Here is a 19,233-nt window from a genome sequence, read left to right on the forward strand (position 1 = left end):
TTCATATACTTTTCAAAAGAAAAAATAGCTTCGATTGATTAGCTAATTTCTCGAAAAGAGAGCTCGCTAAAGGCTATAATTTCTTCTTTTTTTAAAAAATGTAGCGTAGCAAATATAAATAGCTTACTTTAAAAATTGTTATAAAATATTTCTTTTCATTGAGCAAAGAATATTTTTTTTTTTATACAAAACTGAAGAATTGGTCGGGATAGAGGTATCGTATTTTATTGAAGAGTCGTTTTTAAAGAGGGTACTCTTTAAATAATGTGAGATCTGGTATGAATGATCTCAAATTTTTTTAAAAATATAATCATAATTATTTATATCATTATTTTTATTAGCCTCATTGGGAAATATCATCAACAAAAAAAATCTACAGATGTTTTTCATTTTGTTAGGTGATTTTTTTTTTAAAAAGAAAAAAAATGTTGAGATTGAGCATAAAGAATAACGTAGCTCTTGAACTATTTTATGGATTAGTTTTATATTTAATTTATATTGTCAAGAGTTGCTAATAGCGGATTTTTTAAAAAAAACGGCTATCTTAATATTTTAGCCAAGATAAATATTGCCTAATTCAAATATTTTGGAAGCTTGTTCCTATGATTTATCGCAAAGATCACACTATTTGTTTTGCCTTTACTAAAGTAAAATCTCTATAATATTATGACTACGAATAAGATTTTATCAAATCAAAATTTGAGTAAATTTAATTGATATAATTTTTTTTTATTTAAGTAGCTAAATATAAGTGTTAATTTTAGATTAAGTTACTCGAAAATGTAACGACGCTATTAATTAGTTTTTTAAACATAAAAGTATCGATGCTACCAATCGCTACTTACAAAATGTAGCGTGTTACTTTTAATATTATTGGTATATAAAGAGTATATGACGAATTAATTATGATCTTCGTATTGTTAGATTATAGGCAGCTTATACCAAGAGATGCGGTTCAGACTTCATAATAGTTTATGGCAATCGGATAAAAATTCTAAGAATAAAATACCTCCAAAATTTTTACTATCATTTTTTTAAAAAAAATAATTAGATTGATGTTACAAGAAAAATTATCAACAGATGACAGATGTGACTTCAACATTACTGACCTAGACTGAGGAACAAATCTCTTCGGTTTTGTTAGGGTTAAGGATGGGTTAGGATTAAGGATTGACATATTTAATAAATTATGTCTGGCTTAATTAATATACCTTTGAAAAAAAAATAATATATATTGAGAATAATAATCTTTGTAGTTTAATATACAAAATTATTCATCTCAAACAAGGGGAATTTATTATTATTTTTCAAACGTATTATTTTATTTATTTTATAACCTTGGCCAGATTATAAAAGTATTTTTATTACTGGTTTTTACCTTCTTTTTTTAAAAAAAAAAAATGAAATAATAAAAAATCCATTAATTTAGGGTTATCTATATGTTAACAATCATTATATTATAATACACTTATTACCATAAAATTGATTCAATAGTGAAAATAAAAATTTGAGGAAAATTTCCCACTTACAGAATTGCATATATGTATATTTTTTGTTATATAATCAGAGTTGATGTCTATATCCTGTATATAGATATAAAAATGTGATATCCGTATCTAGATAAATTTTTGATTAAAATATCGGTATCTAGATATTATTTTAGACGATGTATCTGTATCTAGATCCATTTAAAAAGTATCTTTTAACAACCCTGGTTATAATTATAGTGGAGAAATAGCTTCATTTTTTAAAGCTATTGTAAGCCCAAAGCTGTTATACCAAGTTTCTTATAGGAAACTGAGCGGTTAACCGACTATATTTATAATCGAATTAAAAGATAATTTCTTGGGACAACTTTTTCTAGATAAAAATTGTTAAACTTTATAACGTAATAAAGAAAATTATTATTTTATATTCGAAATATTATGAAGGTAAAAATAAAGGAAAAATTTTTGAAATTTCCGCCAAAATATTAAAATCAAATTTTTTATAAATAATTAAAATTCATTATTTTATGGAAAACTACATTGACAAATCCTAATAAGTAGCTTCCTTAATCTCATATGATATATATTTTTTTTCCAAACTAAATAACCCGATTATCCCCTCATTCGTTAGTTAGCGCGAATTCGCCGCGAAAAGCATACAATATATGCTGTTTTTGTATATTTCGCCGAAAATTCGGGCTAACTATGATTTTGGGATAAGAGATAGCCCTGCATGGAACTGTCCGAATCCGATCAATCACAGACCGTTCAGACAGACATGATCTTGAACTCGGTTCGGTCAAACCGAAATTTTAAATCACTCGAGGTAAGAAAGATTATTTCGGAATCTCGCCAAAAATGTTTTTTTTTAAAAAAAACTTTTGATTTCATAAATAAATATTCTAATTTTTTGAAATTTACCTTTTAAATTATTGTTCCTAATTCTGAAATCTACTGAGAATATTAGCAGGACTGGAGAATAATTTTCAATTTTTTTTTCCATTGTAGATGCTGAAATCTTTAAAAAAAATATCTATTAAAGATGCATATGCATATTTCTAATTTCTTTTAAAAAATCGCTATTCAGAACAGATATTTTTAATTCTTAAAAGGTATAAAAAATAATCGTTTATTATTTATTTTTTCTTTGTCAAATATTGGTTCTTATTACCCCGGATCGAATCGAACCTATCAAAAATAAAAGATCGGATAGTTTAGATACTTCGACGGTCTGTATAACCATTCTTTAAAAAAAATCTATCAGATCAAATTGAAAAGAAAAATATCATTTTACGCATAATGAGAACGGCCCGACAGCCCGTGAGTCCAGAAAGAAAATAATTTCGCGCAGGGTAGAACAAATTGTGCAAAATATTTTCAAGAATCTGGTTGAGTCGGGGGGGGGGGCGAAATTATAGAGAAAAAGAAAAATTTTTTAAAGCTGATTATTTGGGGAAATTTTAAGTCGTTTTCTTCTATAATAAAATTATTACTAGCCAGGTCGGATAACTTGTGTAAAATATATTTTACTAGCAGGACTGGCCAAAAATAATTACGGGTCGGGGGAAGCCATCGATAACACACAATTTTTTCCACAGGCGTTAGTTAAGACCAGGGGCAGGCATGTCGTGGTATATCTCATTTTAAACTATACACGCAACATTTCCAATTCAAACTTGTAGAATCTTTTTAAACGGGAAAAATGCTATTAAAGATCAATATTGATATTTACGCGCAAAAATTCAACCATATTATACCGTGAGCATGTGTAAACAATTAGTGGAGTTATGAAATGTAAACATTTAATAAATTAAAATCAAGATAGATTTTTGGCTTTTTGAATTTATTCGTATATATTTGTCAAATTTAACGTTGATAAATAAATGATAAAAGAAAATCTAATTTTTAATCCAAAAAAAAGGGAATAAAAATGTAATTCAGAGTCAGATAGAACAACCATATTATACCGTGAGCATGTGTAAACAAATAGTGGAGTTATGAAATGTAAACAAAAAAAAAACTTTATCAAACATAAATTTAAAATCAAGATAGATTTTTGGCTTTTTGAATTTATTCGTATATATTTGTCAAATTTAACGTTGATAAATAAATGATAAAAGAAAATCTAATTTTTAATCGAGTCAGATAGAACATATACAAGCACACAAATTAAAATTTAATATAAATTAATGTATCCCCAAGGCATATATCATATTTTATTATATCTTTTGATATATTGCCCATAAAAATCGTTAATTAACATTTTTTAAAATAAAAAACTCAAGGAAATAATTTATCTTTATTAACAAAATGTCAAATTAGTCACAACTCACGAATGATGTTTATTTTGATATATCAAATTTTAAAAAAAAAATGTCATAAAAGCAAATCGATAGATAAAAAATGTTCGTTAGCCAATGTCTTATTATATAAACTTTAAATGAGGTAAACTGTGGAATTCGGGTTCTGAAATTTAAAATTGTTTGTTTGGGCATGTTGAGATCGCAAACCAAACAAAAACCGATTTATGAGCAATACATCAAACCCGGGATAAAACCGGTAAGGGGGGGGGTTAGAATCTCTTTTTAAAAATCGGTTTTGTTTAAGTTCCTGTAATCAAAATTTCCGATAAGTAGTTTGGAATTCCTGAACCCGAATTCGGAATTCACAACCTGCCCCTGGGTGCATTATTTAAAATATCGTATTGATAGATTCTAATATATACTATAATAGTTATATATGTGTCTATAAATTAGTCAGAGGAACATATGTAATATAATTTGTCATTTATCCCTCACGTGTGCCAATATATATATTTTGTACTTTTTATTGTATATTATATATATATAACATATAAATTGGAAACATTAAACTCGATTTTTTCTAAATTTAAAGATTGGCCTTTAATATTACCTACCAACACGTATAGGAATGTATTTTGACAAAAATATCTTAATCCCAATTACATTTTCAAAATAATCCACATTTATCATTATTTCCCACCGCAATCTCTAAAAAAAATGAAACGGTTATTATCTCACGAATTTTATTAAATATAATATTATTTTTAATAATTAAATTTTAAAAACAAGAATTTGAAATTTAAATATCAAAAAAAAAATAACTTTTGAATAAAGGTTACATTACAAAAAAAAGAAAGAAAGAAAGAGAATAAAATGGATGATTCTACGTGTATAATTTTTTTTTAAAAAAAATTGTTTTTATTACAGGTTGGAACAAGGGTGCAAAAATAAAGGCATACAACGAAATAGTCATTTTCAATAGTAATATTTTTAAAAGAGAGATATATATATATCAAGGTCGTCCGTAATTGCATAATATAATTTAATATAAAATAATATTTTTTTTTTATTAATTATTAAATAAAAAATACATTAATATAAAAAAAAATATAAATTAGATTTATTTTTATATTCAAATTAAAAGTGAATTACACATTTTAAATGATTTTTTTTTGCATCTATCTTTATTTACTCATCTTCAATTGAAGAAAAATTTCTCAATTTTAAACGTATCTTAAAATTTAAAATTAATTGCATGATAGCTTAATAATTATGTTATTTTAACCTAAATATCCAAATAAAAATTGCAATATTATAAGGATTTTTTTTAAAAAAAAAAAACAAAAGATCATAAAATCAAGTAATTTATTTTTACGCGATGTAGGTATATAAAGCAGAGACCTGCGGAGCTGCCATTTGCACAACCCGGCCCGGGTATATTTATAAAAAATTGAAATAACGGCCCGGCCCGGATTCTACTTTTAATCATTCCTATAAAAAACTTAACACTGTCCTAAAATTTCCTTAAATTTGTTTAATTCACTCTTTAAAAACCGTTTAATCTCTTGGTAAGGGAAGGAATGGATTGTTTTCATTAAATTTTATTCGTAAAAATTTTTTAAAAAAAATTGATATAATTTGATAAATAAAAATAATAATAACTGGTATAACATGGTTAAGAGAGCTAATAAAATATAATAAGCGCTTATAATAAATATTTCGAGTAGATAAGTTATAATAGGTATTATATTATAATTATAAATTTGTACTATAAAAATAGATATATTAATTATCAATATGGTTTGCATTATTTTTCTTTTTTAAATTTACACCCGTTATTAAATATAAATACAAATCTAAATTATATTATTACAAATTTCAAATTTTAAACGATAATGATTGATGAATTTGGCCCAAAAAATTTGGAACCAAATTGGTCATTTATTATAAAAAAAAAATAAATTATATTGACTAAAGATGGATGGAAATTTTTTATTTACGAATAAGTCCGCAACTTAAAAAAAGGCATGAAGAGATATGAAATTTAAAAGATATGAAATCACAATTTAAATTCCATTTTTATCAAAAAAAAAATTTTTTAATTAGAAATCGATTTTCTGATTTTCGAAATTTAATGGTAAAAAAGATCAAGTAATTATTTAATTAAAATATAAATATAAATATATTTTTAAAAAAAAGAAGTTAATTATGTTATATAAATAAGAAGACTCTCGTCATTGGCTCCGCCTATATTTTGCAAGTCTCTATCCATCCTGTCATTCCTTCTGCCCTGGCTAGTATCAATCTCGGTGTAGAAATAGTCGTTCTTAATGTCCTTAACAATCCTAGGGCATTCTATAACGAGGTAGCCCTTCCTGGTGAAAAAGGCCTTGAGTTCCTCGCATTTACAATCTGGGGGCAGGGTGTAAGAAGTAAAAAACTCTCTCTTGGTCATGACCCTCTGACCCTCAGTATGGCCTAAGCCTAAGTTTTTGTTATTGTCATGTTTCGTATTGATGCTGTCGGGCCTATCCCCATGAACAGCTTTGACTATGACCCTATTTCCTGACACAACTTTGGCCTCTATCTCGTTTCGCCGAAAATGAGTGAGATCTAACCTGGCCCTGAAAGTATCCCTGCTACCATACCTTTTCCCTTTCAGGGCTTGGTTTGTAAATGAGGCAGGTTTAACATTATCAAGGTATTTAGAACTATTTAGGTTCATTTCTCGGAAAGAATGAACCATAGCCTCTCTCTCTTCTGACGTTAAAACTGTGTCTGGAGTATAGGATTCAAAACGATCTGCTGATTTAACCCTACCACTTGCATTTGATTCATTATCATTAGATTTGGTGGAATTTTGGGTTGGGTAATTAGAATTTTTCAAGTTTTTTGAATCGTCAAAAATATCATGGAGATGAGTTTGATTTTTAGCCTGATACTCCTGGTGGCTGCTATCAGTGCTTCTGTCTGCAAACCCGCTGTCATCTAAAGGATGTCTGTGAACATCATTAGAAGGCACATCTTCAACCTTGGATTCAAAAGATCCATAAACAGGATATTGGTGAAAATAATCTCTGCTTCCATCTATTTCTCGACTCTTGACCCTAGAATAAGTGTCATAATTTGGGGGTGAAGATGGACTTTTGTTGGTATGATTGTGAGAAGGGGGATATCCATTTTGGTGTTGGGCTGCATGTTTTTCGTAGTAATAAAAATCATCACTTTTGAGATCAGCGACTCCCAAATGAGCAGAGTCTTTATTAGAGTCTACTCTGTGGTAGCTATCATATTTATTGTCTTGAGGATAGTAATCATGTCTGGGTATGGATTTATGATCAGTTAGTTGAGTATCTCGATCTCCTACCATAGTTATGGGAATTGTAAGGCCTTTTTCAAACAACTCCTTATTACTTCTATGAGTATGAGTATAAGATGGATTAAAACTAGTCTGCACAACAGGGTGGGATGGCAAATAAAAAGTTTTTTCAGAATCTGTTATGGTTACAACAGTTTTACCTGTGGAAGAATTTGTTCTATAAACATATGTATCAACAGTCTTAGAATCTGGGATCAAATTTTCTCTAAGAACTGGTTCACTTTTGTCTTTTCTGTCAAGACTGGTGTTAATATGACGACTCCCATTATTGGCAGCAAATGGTTGGTGAGGTTTTTGAAGATTATTTGTTACACCATAAATTGTCCTATCTCGGTAATGAGTGTAAAAGTTATTTTTATCAGCAGTGTCATTAACAATAGGGACCTCCTGATTAACGTTTTTGACAATAGGAGTTATAATAGTGTCAGAGGTAATAAGCAAATTTTGTGGGTCTTGGGGTAGGGTTTGATTGTTATTTATGTAACCAAGATTACTGCAGTCTATATATTGAGGAGTTTGTGTATTATTATTATTATAATAGTTAGGGTATTGATTACTCAGATATTGGGTGGGTTGCTTGCTAATTATTTGCTGTCTTGGAGGAACACTTTGACTATGATGATGATGGTGGTGATGGTGCCCAGGTGAATGGGAGTGATGATGATTATGATGATGTGGGCGATTTGGAGCTTCTTGGTTTGAGTAATTTATGGGATATGATTCATTTTCTATATTATGGTGATGATGATGAGCATGTTGTCTATCATGGTGATGGTGGTGAATATGTTCAGATGGAATATCTCCTCTCCTAACACCTATATTAGTTTGATTAGGCTGTGATAAATTATATTGTCTGTCAATAGGTTTCCCCTGTGATATTATATTAGTATAACCAGGTGGGTGATGAATATTGGGATTATGGCAGAATGGATATTTTACACTTTTTTGCTTAAAGTTTGAATTAGATTTATTCTTGTTTTCTAAAAAAATATTATATATATTTGAGGAAGAATTATTGTATTACATTTATTAAATATTAATCATTTAATTTGGTTAAAATATTTTAACATAAACTCACTAGGTAGAGAATTTGAACGAAATTTTGCAAATTTTTCAAATGCCATTATCTATATAATTTTAAACATACATTTAACATGCTATTAATTATTATGACATGCATGTAAAAGAAAATAAATTATTATTAATAGAATTACGAAAAGTTAAATCACTTACATATCTTTTAAAATGTTTTGTATTATACGATAAGATGTAGTAATATTGATTTTCTTTATTGCATCTAAATAAATAACCTTGACGAAATGTAAATATAGGTAATTAGTAAAAACGAAATTTGCAAATTATAAATTTATTAGATGAATATCATTTTCAAGAAAGATGGCGGATATTCAACATATGTTAATTAATTATTTTATTTATGATCTAAAAAATAAATTTTATGATTACATATTGTATTTTAAAAAAAAAAGGGTATTAAATATATTGTTTTAACATCAATAATCAAAAGATTTAACTATATAGAGATAATATACAGTTTTATTATGAGCTTTTAGATTTTTTTTAACCTTCTTATTTGTATCTTAAAAAGCATGTGAGTTAAAAAGTTATAAGACTGGGTTGATACTAAAATCTAAATATAATTTCTCTCCTATCCAATCTTTCTTCCTTTTACGGCTATTAAAAGTGCTCTTTTGCCAAATTTATCTTAATTTTTTAAAAATATGCGTTTTTTCAATGTGTGTTTAATCATTCTCTATATGCTCATTCGGCATATATTATATTATATGCACAACCAGTAGCCCTACTTGTTAGGGGAGGGGGCTACAAGACTCGAGTCTCAAGAAAAATTTCAAGAGCCTACTCAAAATTTTGAAACCAGTGAAAAAAATATAGATAAGTTAGGTAATAAAAAAAGTGGGGGGATTATTTTAAATAATATTAGCTTAAAAACTAAGTAATTTTGTAAACCTGAAATTGTAAAGGCTAGTGATGCTCTTATACAAAACCATAGTATAACACATGATCACATAATTAAATCATATCAAACAACCATTATATATCAACCGTATATAAAATCACATGAAAACATAATTTGATTTGATCTTTAAAATCTAGTAACATGAACGGACAGGCCATAAGACCAAGTGGGCCTTTTGCACACGAGACAGCTAGAAAATGTCAATTTCATGAGGCCGAATATTTAAAAAAATGGGGAAAAGAGGCCGAACAGCAAAAAAATGTACGCAAATATTATACTTATGACTTTTCTTTTTCATATATTTTATATATTAAAATTTATTTTTAATTATTTCCATTTTATTATTTAGATTAACAAATAAATACATTACTGAGGATTATCATTTATGCAATTACATGGGATTTATTCTTTCATTTTCTCAAAAAAAGAGGTTTCAACTCATGTTTTGATTAATTTACATATTTATACATTATTTTATATTTTAATAGAAATAGAAATAGAATTCTAGTAGCTTTAAAATAACTAGTAGATAGCCCGTCAAAAATGACGGAGAATGAGAATTTTATTCGTTTTTTTAAGAAAGATGTTACCTTTTATTTAAAAATCATATCCAATTTATATAATTTTTAAACCCCCCCCCTTTCCATTTAGGTCAAGTCCAAGCAATGTCATTGAGTCCAACCCATTAGGACTAAGAGTGGAAACTATTATTTGAGTCAAAATATATTTAAATGAGCTTGTACCCAATACCAAAATTCTTTGTAAATATATTACTGGTTACATAAGACTAACATTTAACATTAAAAAATTTCAAGCCAGGTCCAAGCTCATAATATTTGGAAAAATTTTCCACGCGTTCAAGACCTTATAATTATTTAAAAAAATTCTCAAGCCTAGCTTAACCCATAATAATTTTGAAAATTTTTTCCTAGCCCGGCCCATAATAATTTGTATAAGATATTCCCAAGTCAGCAAGCAAATATTAATCTTGAGGAATATTTTTCAAGCCCAGTCTATCACATATTAAGTTTCAAAACTATTTCCCAAACCCGGAGATAGTTAAATTTCTAAATAATTTATCAACACATGAAGGGGAAATCTCGGATTTACCAATTAGTGGGTTAACTCTTTTTATCAAAAAATTTGATAAGGGCTATCTATATCTTTTGTTAAGTACAAAAAAATTATATCTATTTAAATTACAAAAATGCCATTCAATACTAATGAAACTTATATGCAATTTATTTATATATTTTTTAAGAAATTTGTTTTTCTTGCCATATAAATTTAGGCAATTTTTTTAAAAAATGATGAGGATTAATTATTACTCTGTGTGTCTGGTAAAAATAAGAGCAAATCCTTTATGACATTTTAATTTTTGATGGAAAAAGCGACAAAATAAATCTGGGCAGTCGTCTGCAGAAGAAAAAATTAATGTATAATATCATCCCATTTAGGGTTGTAGGTGAAAGTAATGAATAATGACGGATTACTAAAGCAGTGTACAACACCCATTGCGTCCTGATAAAGCTGAGGCCCTGGGCTACTGGTAAAAGAAGAACGCGAAATGATATTTCTGCCAAAGTGTCAATTTTGGTATCAACAACATTGTCAACTCAACCATAAAACGGTCGTAAGTATTGTTATAAAGGCCATGACAAAACTACCGCATATTTTCCCATTAATAATGTTAATGAAATTGGCTGCACTACACATTCACGTTTGAACATCTCTCTAAATATTCATGAAAGTTCCTCAGGGAATCGGATAAAGTATTATTTATAATAACTCCTAATGAGGTGAATGATAGTGGAATTAAATACTTATATTTGTTAAAAATTAGGCAGAGGTGGCATAGGGATTGTGGTAGTGGTGATAAAAATATCATTTGGAGGCAACTGGGTGTATAAAATAAACATATAGATATAAAACATTAGATAAAAAACAAAATAAACCTCCAGAGGAGTTCACAGTGCCTTATTATCTTGGCCACCAGTAACTCTAGAACGGGTAAGGCGTTTGTTGAATCGCCATTTTTTCCTTTGCTTGTCTTTAATAATAGATTCATCATGTTTGGTAGCAATGTGAGGGATTAGGGTTAGCCTAAACAAATAAAGAAATCAGGCAAAAATATAAATATACTATTGTTGAAATTAAACAAACATTAAAATAATGTAAAACCGGTAGAAGGGTCAATATTAGAAGCATATTTCTAATAAGTTGGAGGGCTATCATCAAATAATAAATGTAATGTTATTAAGATAAAGGTTAATTAATGTAAGGTGATTAAAAAATTAGATTAAAAAAGGGGGGAAAAGAAGGTATAAATTAATATATTATATTATATAAATTAAAGGTGACAAGGTTTTGAGAAATAGTAGTTAATAGATAATAGAGATAGAAAGAAAAGAATGAGATAATAAAATTTAGTGATAAATAAAAATGTTTATTTTTGTTAAAAAATAGGTGAGGTGGCATAGGGATTGTGATAGTGGTGATAGAAATATCATTTGGAGAACTGGGTGAAAATAAAATAAACATAGATATAAAACATTAGATAAAAAAAACCTCCAAATGAGTTCATTTCAAGCGTAGTTCTTTATTATTTTGTCTACCAGTAACTCTAGATCGGGTAAGGCGTTTGTTTATTCATCATTATTTTCTTTGCTTATCTTTAATAATAGAATCATCATGTTTTGTAGCAATGTGAGGGATTAAGGTTGGGTTAGCCTAGACAAATAAAGAAATCAGGCAAAAATATAAATAAACATTATTATTGAAATAAAATGAAGATTTTTTGGAATAGATATAAAATAATATATAATATTATTTATAATAAAAATAATGTACTATGTATATTTTTTGTGCGTTATACAAAATAATCAGCAGGGATAATAGAGCAATGGTGGATCCGACAAAATGGTAAGCTTTTAAAAAAGTAGGATCCTTAAAAATTGTTATATTAATTTAGTTAAATTTTAAAAATGTACTTTGATATAATTTTCAATTAGACAAAATATTCATCAGAGATAAAAGGGCATATTGAGCGGCCTGACAAAAGGATGCTTAAATAATATTAAATTGTTTAAATTATAAAATAATATCATACTAAGTAATGTTCATTCTTATTCGTATAAACCGGGATTATACCACATTGGTTGTAGTCTTTGTTTTATCATTGGTTAGAATCTTTAATTTATGAGGAGAACAAACTCGAGACATAGCCACATATAGCTGTCCATGTGAAAAAACAGGATGAGGTAAATAGATGCCAACTTTGTTCAACGTTTGTCCATGAGCTTTATTAATTGTCATGACAAAAGCAGGTCTCACGGGAAATTGGCGGCGCTTAAAGGAAAATGACAAGCCAGAATCTGTAGGAATTAAACTTATTCTAGGAATGAGAACTTTAGTACTGAGAAAACTACCAGAAACAAATTCCGCCTCAATTATATTTGGTAGCAAAGAAGTTATAATCAATTTAGTCCCATTATTCAAACCAGAAGCAGAATTTAAATTTAGCATTAATATTACAGGTACCCCGACTTTGAGTAAAAGTTTGTGAGGTGGTAATCCCAATGACATATAATGTCATTGGGTAATCGTGATATACTTAAAGAGTTTAAAAATTCAGTGGGATAAAACGTCGCTTCATCCTCGGTTATGGTTTCATCAGCACTTATGTATGTAATTAAATCCCCCGGAATTTTGTTAATCAATTTAATATTTATAGAATCGACATCTACGTTTTTAGGGGTCAGGATTGCATTTTGAGCAAATGATGTTCGGTTAAATGATGAATTGTCTTTGTCTATATCGTAAACAAAAGCAATAAGATCCTCGATATCATTGGAAGCTATACAACAATCTTGAGGAATTTTTATTTTATCCCTAGAGCCATCGAATGTTTCACAGCCTTCACCAACTCTTAAAAGAAATTTTGAGTATTTATTATTAATAAGATAATCATTTGCTTCCTGAAATTGTAGAAGTCTCATATTAATACATAACCTTAATGGCACTATATGTGACCATAAATAGGATCGTTTTAAGGTTGAGTTAACAATGTCGCATCTTCCACCACGTTTAATAACAGGTAAAATCTGTCTAAAATCTCCGCCAAAAATAATAATTTTACCACCAAACGGTTTGTCTAATTTCATTATATTCTGAAATGACCTATCCACGGCCTCGAATATATGTTTATGAGTCATTGATATTTCGTCCCATATTATAATTCCCGATTGTCTTATCAATTCAGCTATTTGGCTTTGGTAAGGAATATTACATGAGGAACTTTCATGAATACTTAAGGGGATGTTGAAACGTGAATGTGCAGTACGGCCATTATGAAGAAGAGTGCCAGAAGATGCAACAGCTATAGCAATTTTACCTTGAGCTCTCAAGTTAAATAATATTGTATTTAATAGAAATGATTTTCCAGTACCACCAGGACCATCTATAAAAAATAAATTATGGGATGGAGTGGAGTGGAGGGCAAGGACATAATTTTGGCATAGATAATATTTTGATATCGATTAAATAAATTGTAGTTAGCCAAATATTTTTTATACATATCATCGTAGGAAATTTCCTCCCGAATAAGGTGACACCTAATATTAGCTGTAGCAGATGGAGATTGGGTGGATAATAAAGGGATAGGCATTCCCAAAAAATCCTTAAGAGATTTACCATTTTGAATCAAAATTTGATTGATGTGGCATAGCGCGAGATTTTCGGTGATAAGGTTATCCGGCTCTGGTAATATTTTCTTGGAAAAATCTTCACAAAGATAAAATTTAAAAGAATTCCATAGACCTAGAGGATCTCTCGGCTCACAATGTAATAAAATAACAGAAAATAACTGGCGCAATTGATATGGCATCTTAAATGAAAGACCTTCCTCTAAACAATGGTTCCATTCCGCATCATCTGATAACAGACCACGTCGAATACATGCATCTTTAAAAGTGTTACTGATAATTCCATTTTAAAGAGCGTAGATCTTCAAAGCATGTAGGCCCAGTAACATAATTTAGTAATAGTCTTAAATAAAAAACCTCACCCTCTTTAGGAGAAACTGTGCGTATACGGCCTATAACTTTATCACCACCCCTTTTTCGTTTTATCCACTGTTTAGATAGAGGTTTCCACACATAATATCTTACAAAATCTGCATAAATATAATGTCTGGCATCTGTGTCAATTTGATTAATTTTAAACCATTCGGTTAATTTTGTACCAGGATTTTTAGTTAAGATATTATTTATATCAGTATTTGATTGAAAAAGGATTATATGTTGATTGGGTAGATGAAGGTCTAAACGATAGACTGCGGGGAGAATGATCCTGCATTTCAAAATCCAAAGTATGCCATAGCGATTCTATGGCGGATATATATCGAGCATCAATGAACTGGGTAGTTTCATCAACATTATTAATGGGAACGGAAGCAGTAGTTCTGTCATGGCCTTTGTAACAATACTTATAAAGGTATTTTATGGACTGGACAGATGAACAAATTTCTACATTTATATGTGCATTATATTTTTTTGATAAATGTTTATTATAAGGAATAATCCAAAGTTGTTAAATATAAATCCGTTTAATTTTTTTTGGAAGGTAACGCCATCATTTCGTCGCCTATATAAAGGATAACCATACTTATCAATAGAAGAGGTATGATATTTTTTTGAGCATTTTCCATCAATCATGCAGGGACTATTAGGAAATGTTATGCCACATGGCTCATGTGTATTAAAATTGCTAATAATTTGAAACAGCTTAGGCTCAGTTATTTTGTTAGGAATCTCAGAACAAACTACATCATCATAAGTAACAGCCGTTGGTAGCCTATGAGATTTATCTAGTATAAGGCACATATGACAATGAGGCAAACCTCTTTTCTGGAATTCTATGACATCTATATAAGCGATTACTTTGCCAAGAACATGATAATAGAGCAAATCCTTTTTTAGACATTTTAATTTTTGACGAAAAACCCGACAAACTAAATCTGGGCGGTCGTTTGGGGTCTGATGAGGAAATAATTCACGCATTATTTCATCCCATTTAGGGTTGCAGGTGAAAGTAATGAATAATGATGGTTTACCAAAGCAGCGTACAATAGCCATTGCGTCCTGATAAAGCTGATGCATATGCCTTGGGCCACCGGTAAAAGAAGAAGGCAAAATTATTCTTCTGCCAAGATTGTCAGCATTAGTATCTCCCTCTAAAATAGCATCATGTATGCCTTGATAGAGTTCGGCGCGTAATTTGGATTGATTATTACGTATAAAATTTAATCGAAGAGTTTCCTGTTTGGCATAACTGTCGACGATAAATTGGTGAAAAAGACGTTTGGATCTTAAAATAACATTCTCATCATCCTGCCTGACTATAAAGCGATAGGCATAGTACTCTCTGCAGGTAACATATTTATAAGTTGAGTTTCTATAATGAATGGATAGATGGTATCCAATATCGCCTCTGGGAAATAGAAGAACATATTGCAAGGGATCGTATGAGGAATGGAGCTCATTAATACGTTTTAAAGGACCAGATAGAGTTTTTAAGATAATATCTCTATGGGCTATATGATCACTGCCATCACCAGGTAATAATACTGCTATTTCAGATGAGGTAGGTTTATTGCGATAACGTACGTCAAAACTTGGAGCAGATTTTAAGTTTAAGGATATGTTGGGAACGCCAGTAGCGATCATAGAAGATACTCTCAAAAATTGAGAAGCAAAGAGGTTGTAGGTGTGAACAATATCCTGCAATTCCATTAAAAGACAACGATCTAAAAACGGAACCTGGTTATGTCTGTTTTCTATCTCATTTATACTATCATGTATATATAATTGGGCAAATTTAGGAGTTTCCCCTAATGTTGGTAGGAGTGAACCAATGCGATGATGAACCTGTCCATTAATTTGAAAGGTATAATTACCTGATCGCGAATTGGATAAATTATTATTTATATTAACTCCTAGTGAAGTGAATGACAGTGCGGAATTATAAGCTCTTATGTTTGTTAAAAATTGGGATGATGAACAATGATTCCCGGTAAATAAACGTAATAAATTTGGTGGTAATTGGGAAATTTTAGATAAAAATACCTTCCCATTCAAACAACATGTAGAAAACTGAATATATATACATGAGCTTTTTGATAATTTTTCTCCATTCCACATTTTAGCATTGCAGAAGGCGCATATTTCTGTCATATTTCCGATATCTAATATAGGTGAGTGGTGGTCATCAAATATATGTCGAAATAAACATGGTAGAGGTGCCATAAGGAATGTGGTAGTGGTTATAGAAATATCAGTTGACGGTATCTGGGTGATTATAAAATAAACCTATATATATAAAACATTAAAAACCTGCAAGGGAGTTAATATCAGGCGTAGGTCCTTATTATCCTGCATACCTGTAATTCTAGAACGGGTAAGGCGTTTGTTGAGTCGCCGTTTTTTTCTTTGCTTATCTTTAATAGAAATATCATGTTTTGTAGCTATGTGAGGGATTAAGTTTGGGTTAACCTAAAAAAAATAAGGAAATCAGGCATAAATATAAAACATTATTATTGAAATAAAACGAACATTAAAATACTGTACTGAACCTGTAAAGGGGTCAATATATGCATATCTCTAGTAGTTGGGAGGCTATCATCAAAAAATAAAATTTGCCCTAGAAATAGTGGGGGCATTATCAGAAGCTAAAATAGATGTATTCAATATTATAAAAGAGTATAAAAAAATATATATATAAGGCTAACTTTATTTTGAGTTGTTAGTAGATTTTGTAGGGCCTCGCTATCCCTAGTGCGTTTCTTTTTTTTTGATTGATCTGCCATCTTTTTCTTTTATTAATGACGGATAAATCACCACCTGTACAATCAATAACTGAGGTTAGGACATGACTTATTATCTAAAAAAAAAAAAGAATAAATAAAAAAAATAAATGCATTGAACTTGATGAGGAGTCAATATACCACCTGTACAATCATTAAATGAGGGTAAGACAGGGCTTGTTATCTAAAATAAAAACAAAGAATAATATAAAGAATATAAATGCAATGAACCTGAAGAGGAGTCAATATTAGGTTCAACTCCCTAGAAATAGTGGGGAGATTATCAGAAGCTAAATAGATGTAATCTATAATATAAAAGAGTATAAAAAAATATATATATAAGGCTAACTTTATTTTGAGTTGTTAGTAGATTTTGTAGGGCCTCGCTATCCCTAGTGCGTTTCTTTTTTGATTGATCTGCCATCTTTTTCTTTTATTAATGATGGATAAATCACCACCTGTACAATGATTAACTGAGGTTAGGACATGGCTTGTTACCTAAAATAAAAACAAAAGAATAAATAAAAAAAATAAATGCATTGAACCTGATGAGGAGTCAATATACCACCTGGACAATCATTAAGTGAGGTTGGGACATAGCTTGTTATCTAAAATAAAAACAAAAGAATAAATAAAAAATATATTAATGTATTAAACCTGAAGAGGAGTCTATATTAGGTTAACCTCTCTAGAAATAATGGGAATACCATCCATCATAAGCTAAGTATTCTAAAATAAAAAGTATAAGCCTTTTTAGTATATATAGATAAATAACTTTATTTTGCATTTGGTAGATTTTATTGGGCTTCATGTCTAAAAATATTTTCTATAAAAAAAATAAAATAAAATCAATAAAAAAATAAAAATAAAAATAAAAATAAGTACGTACCGATGACATGACGTGGCGATGACATGACGTCACGATGACGTAGTGTGGACATCGGAAAATTATAATATAGATAAATAAAAGGAATCGAAAAATTTGCAAAACAAATATTTTAGATATTAAAGTTTTTATGTAAAAATTATTTTACCAAAGGATATAGACTAGAGGTCTGCATTGGGCACGATTTTGGACCAAAAGCCCGCCCAACCAATGTTTTAAAAAAATTTAACCCGCCCGCCCAACACGCCCATAGTTATTAAAAAATTTAACCCGCCCGCCCAGCCCGCCCATAGTTTTCAAAAAAATATATACCCGCCCGCCCCACCCATTTGTCTAAAATTCCTTACCCGCCGGCCCGCCTGCCCATTAGTCTAAAATTTTTTACCTGTCCTCCCAATATTTATAAAATTTTTTTAACCCAAGCCCGCTTATAAAATTTAATTATGGCCATTCTTTCATTTTTAAGCATCTAATTCAATACTCCTCTGCAAAATGTTTATAATTTAGGAAATTAATATAAGTATAAAAATAATCAATGTAAATTATGGACAATTTATTTGATCAAATTGAATATTTATGAAAAAAATATAAATGTAAAATCATTATTATATGTAATTGTAATGCAAAAATAATAATAAATCGACATTTTCTGGATTCAAACACGTTCTTCTTTGTTCTAAAATCTTCTAGCAATGCTAAATCCACGTTTGGAAGAAGCACTAGTTGCAGGAATTACCAATATTTTTCTTGCTAATCTTGATAGCTTTGGCAAATCTCTTTCTTGTCGTTCACCAAAGTAGGATATCCGTTTGAAGTATATCCTCTTCCTCAATTGAGATCTTTAAATAAAAGTGAAACATAATAATAAATTTAATAAAGTAATTTAAAATTTATATTAATTGTGATATGCAACTTAAAATTTTGCTAAATTATACATATCAAAACTGGTTACTTTAAGATTTAAATATTTTGTTATGTCATTAGGTACAATACTCTCCTCTGTAACAAGCTCATCCTCCCATATGTTGGGGTTCAATTTTGTAGCAGATGCTATTTATTTCAAACTAATTCCTGTTCATGTGAAAGATCGTTTTTAGCTTTAAAACGGGTGAAAACATATATTCGATCGACAATGGGTCAGGAACGATTAAATTCGTTGGCTCTATTGAGCATTGAAAAAAATGTTATTAATAACATTCTTATAGATCACATTATAAATGAATATGCAACAATGACTAACCGTCGTAGAGAACTTATTTTATCAGATAATTTAACCTTATAATTTATATTATGAAACGTAATTTTAGGCATAAGTATAAAT

General features: G+C 29.3%; 2 protein-coding genes across 3 annotated transcripts; both read right to left on the reverse strand.

Moving 5' to 3' along the window:
• Positions 1-5,479: 5,479 nt before the first annotated feature.
• LOC135923232 (myb-like protein A) lies at positions 5,480-8,510 on the reverse strand. Of its 2 annotated transcripts, XM_065457876.1 has the most exons (3): positions 8,403-8,510; positions 8,248-8,296; positions 5,480-8,149 (listed from the first exon to the last, which is right to left on the reverse strand). In XM_065457876.1, exons 2-3 carry the CDS (start codon positions 8,291-8,293, stop codon positions 5,997-5,999), a joined length of 2,199 nt encoding a protein of 732 aa, XP_065313948.1. In that variant the 5' UTR covers positions 8,294-8,296; positions 8,403-8,510; the 3' UTR covers positions 5,480-5,996. The 2 variants fall into 2 exon arrangements, with proteins under 2 accessions (XP_065313948.1, XP_065313949.1); XM_065457877.1 differs by lacking the exon at positions 8,403-8,510 and having other exon boundaries at positions 8,248-8,308.
• A 3,799-nt stretch (positions 8,511-12,309) lies between these two features.
• LOC135924004 (uncharacterized) lies at positions 12,310-12,690 on the reverse strand. The gene has a single exon (XM_065459048.1). It carries the CDS (start codon positions 12,688-12,690, stop codon positions 12,310-12,312), a length of 381 nt encoding a protein of 126 aa, XP_065315120.1.
• Between the last annotated feature and the right edge of the window lie 6,543 nt (positions 12,691-19,233).

The sequence above is a fragment of the Gordionus sp. m RMFG-2023 genome, chromosome 2 (genome assembly GCF_954871325.1).
Source record: "Gordionus sp. m RMFG-2023 chromosome 2, tfGorSpeb1-WG-v2, whole genome shotgun sequence".
Lineage (NCBI taxonomy): Eukaryota > Metazoa > Nematomorpha > Gordioida > Chordodea > Parachordodidae > Gordionus > Gordionus sp. m RMFG-2023.

Excerpts from the sequence above, each read along its gene's own strand:
- LOC135923232 (XM_065457876.1), bottom strand. The coding sequence starts at position 8,293 with ATGGCATTTGAAAAATTTGCAAAATTTCGTTCAAATTCTCTACCTA. Across the intron at positions 8,150-8,247 it reads TCGTTCAAATTCTCTACCTA|AAAACAAGAATAAATCTAAT; the intron begins GTGAGTTTATGT and ends ATATTTTTTTAG.
- LOC135924004 (XM_065459048.1), bottom strand. The coding sequence starts at position 12,690 with ATGCTAAATTTAAATTCTGCTTCTGGTTTGAATAATGGGACTAAATTG.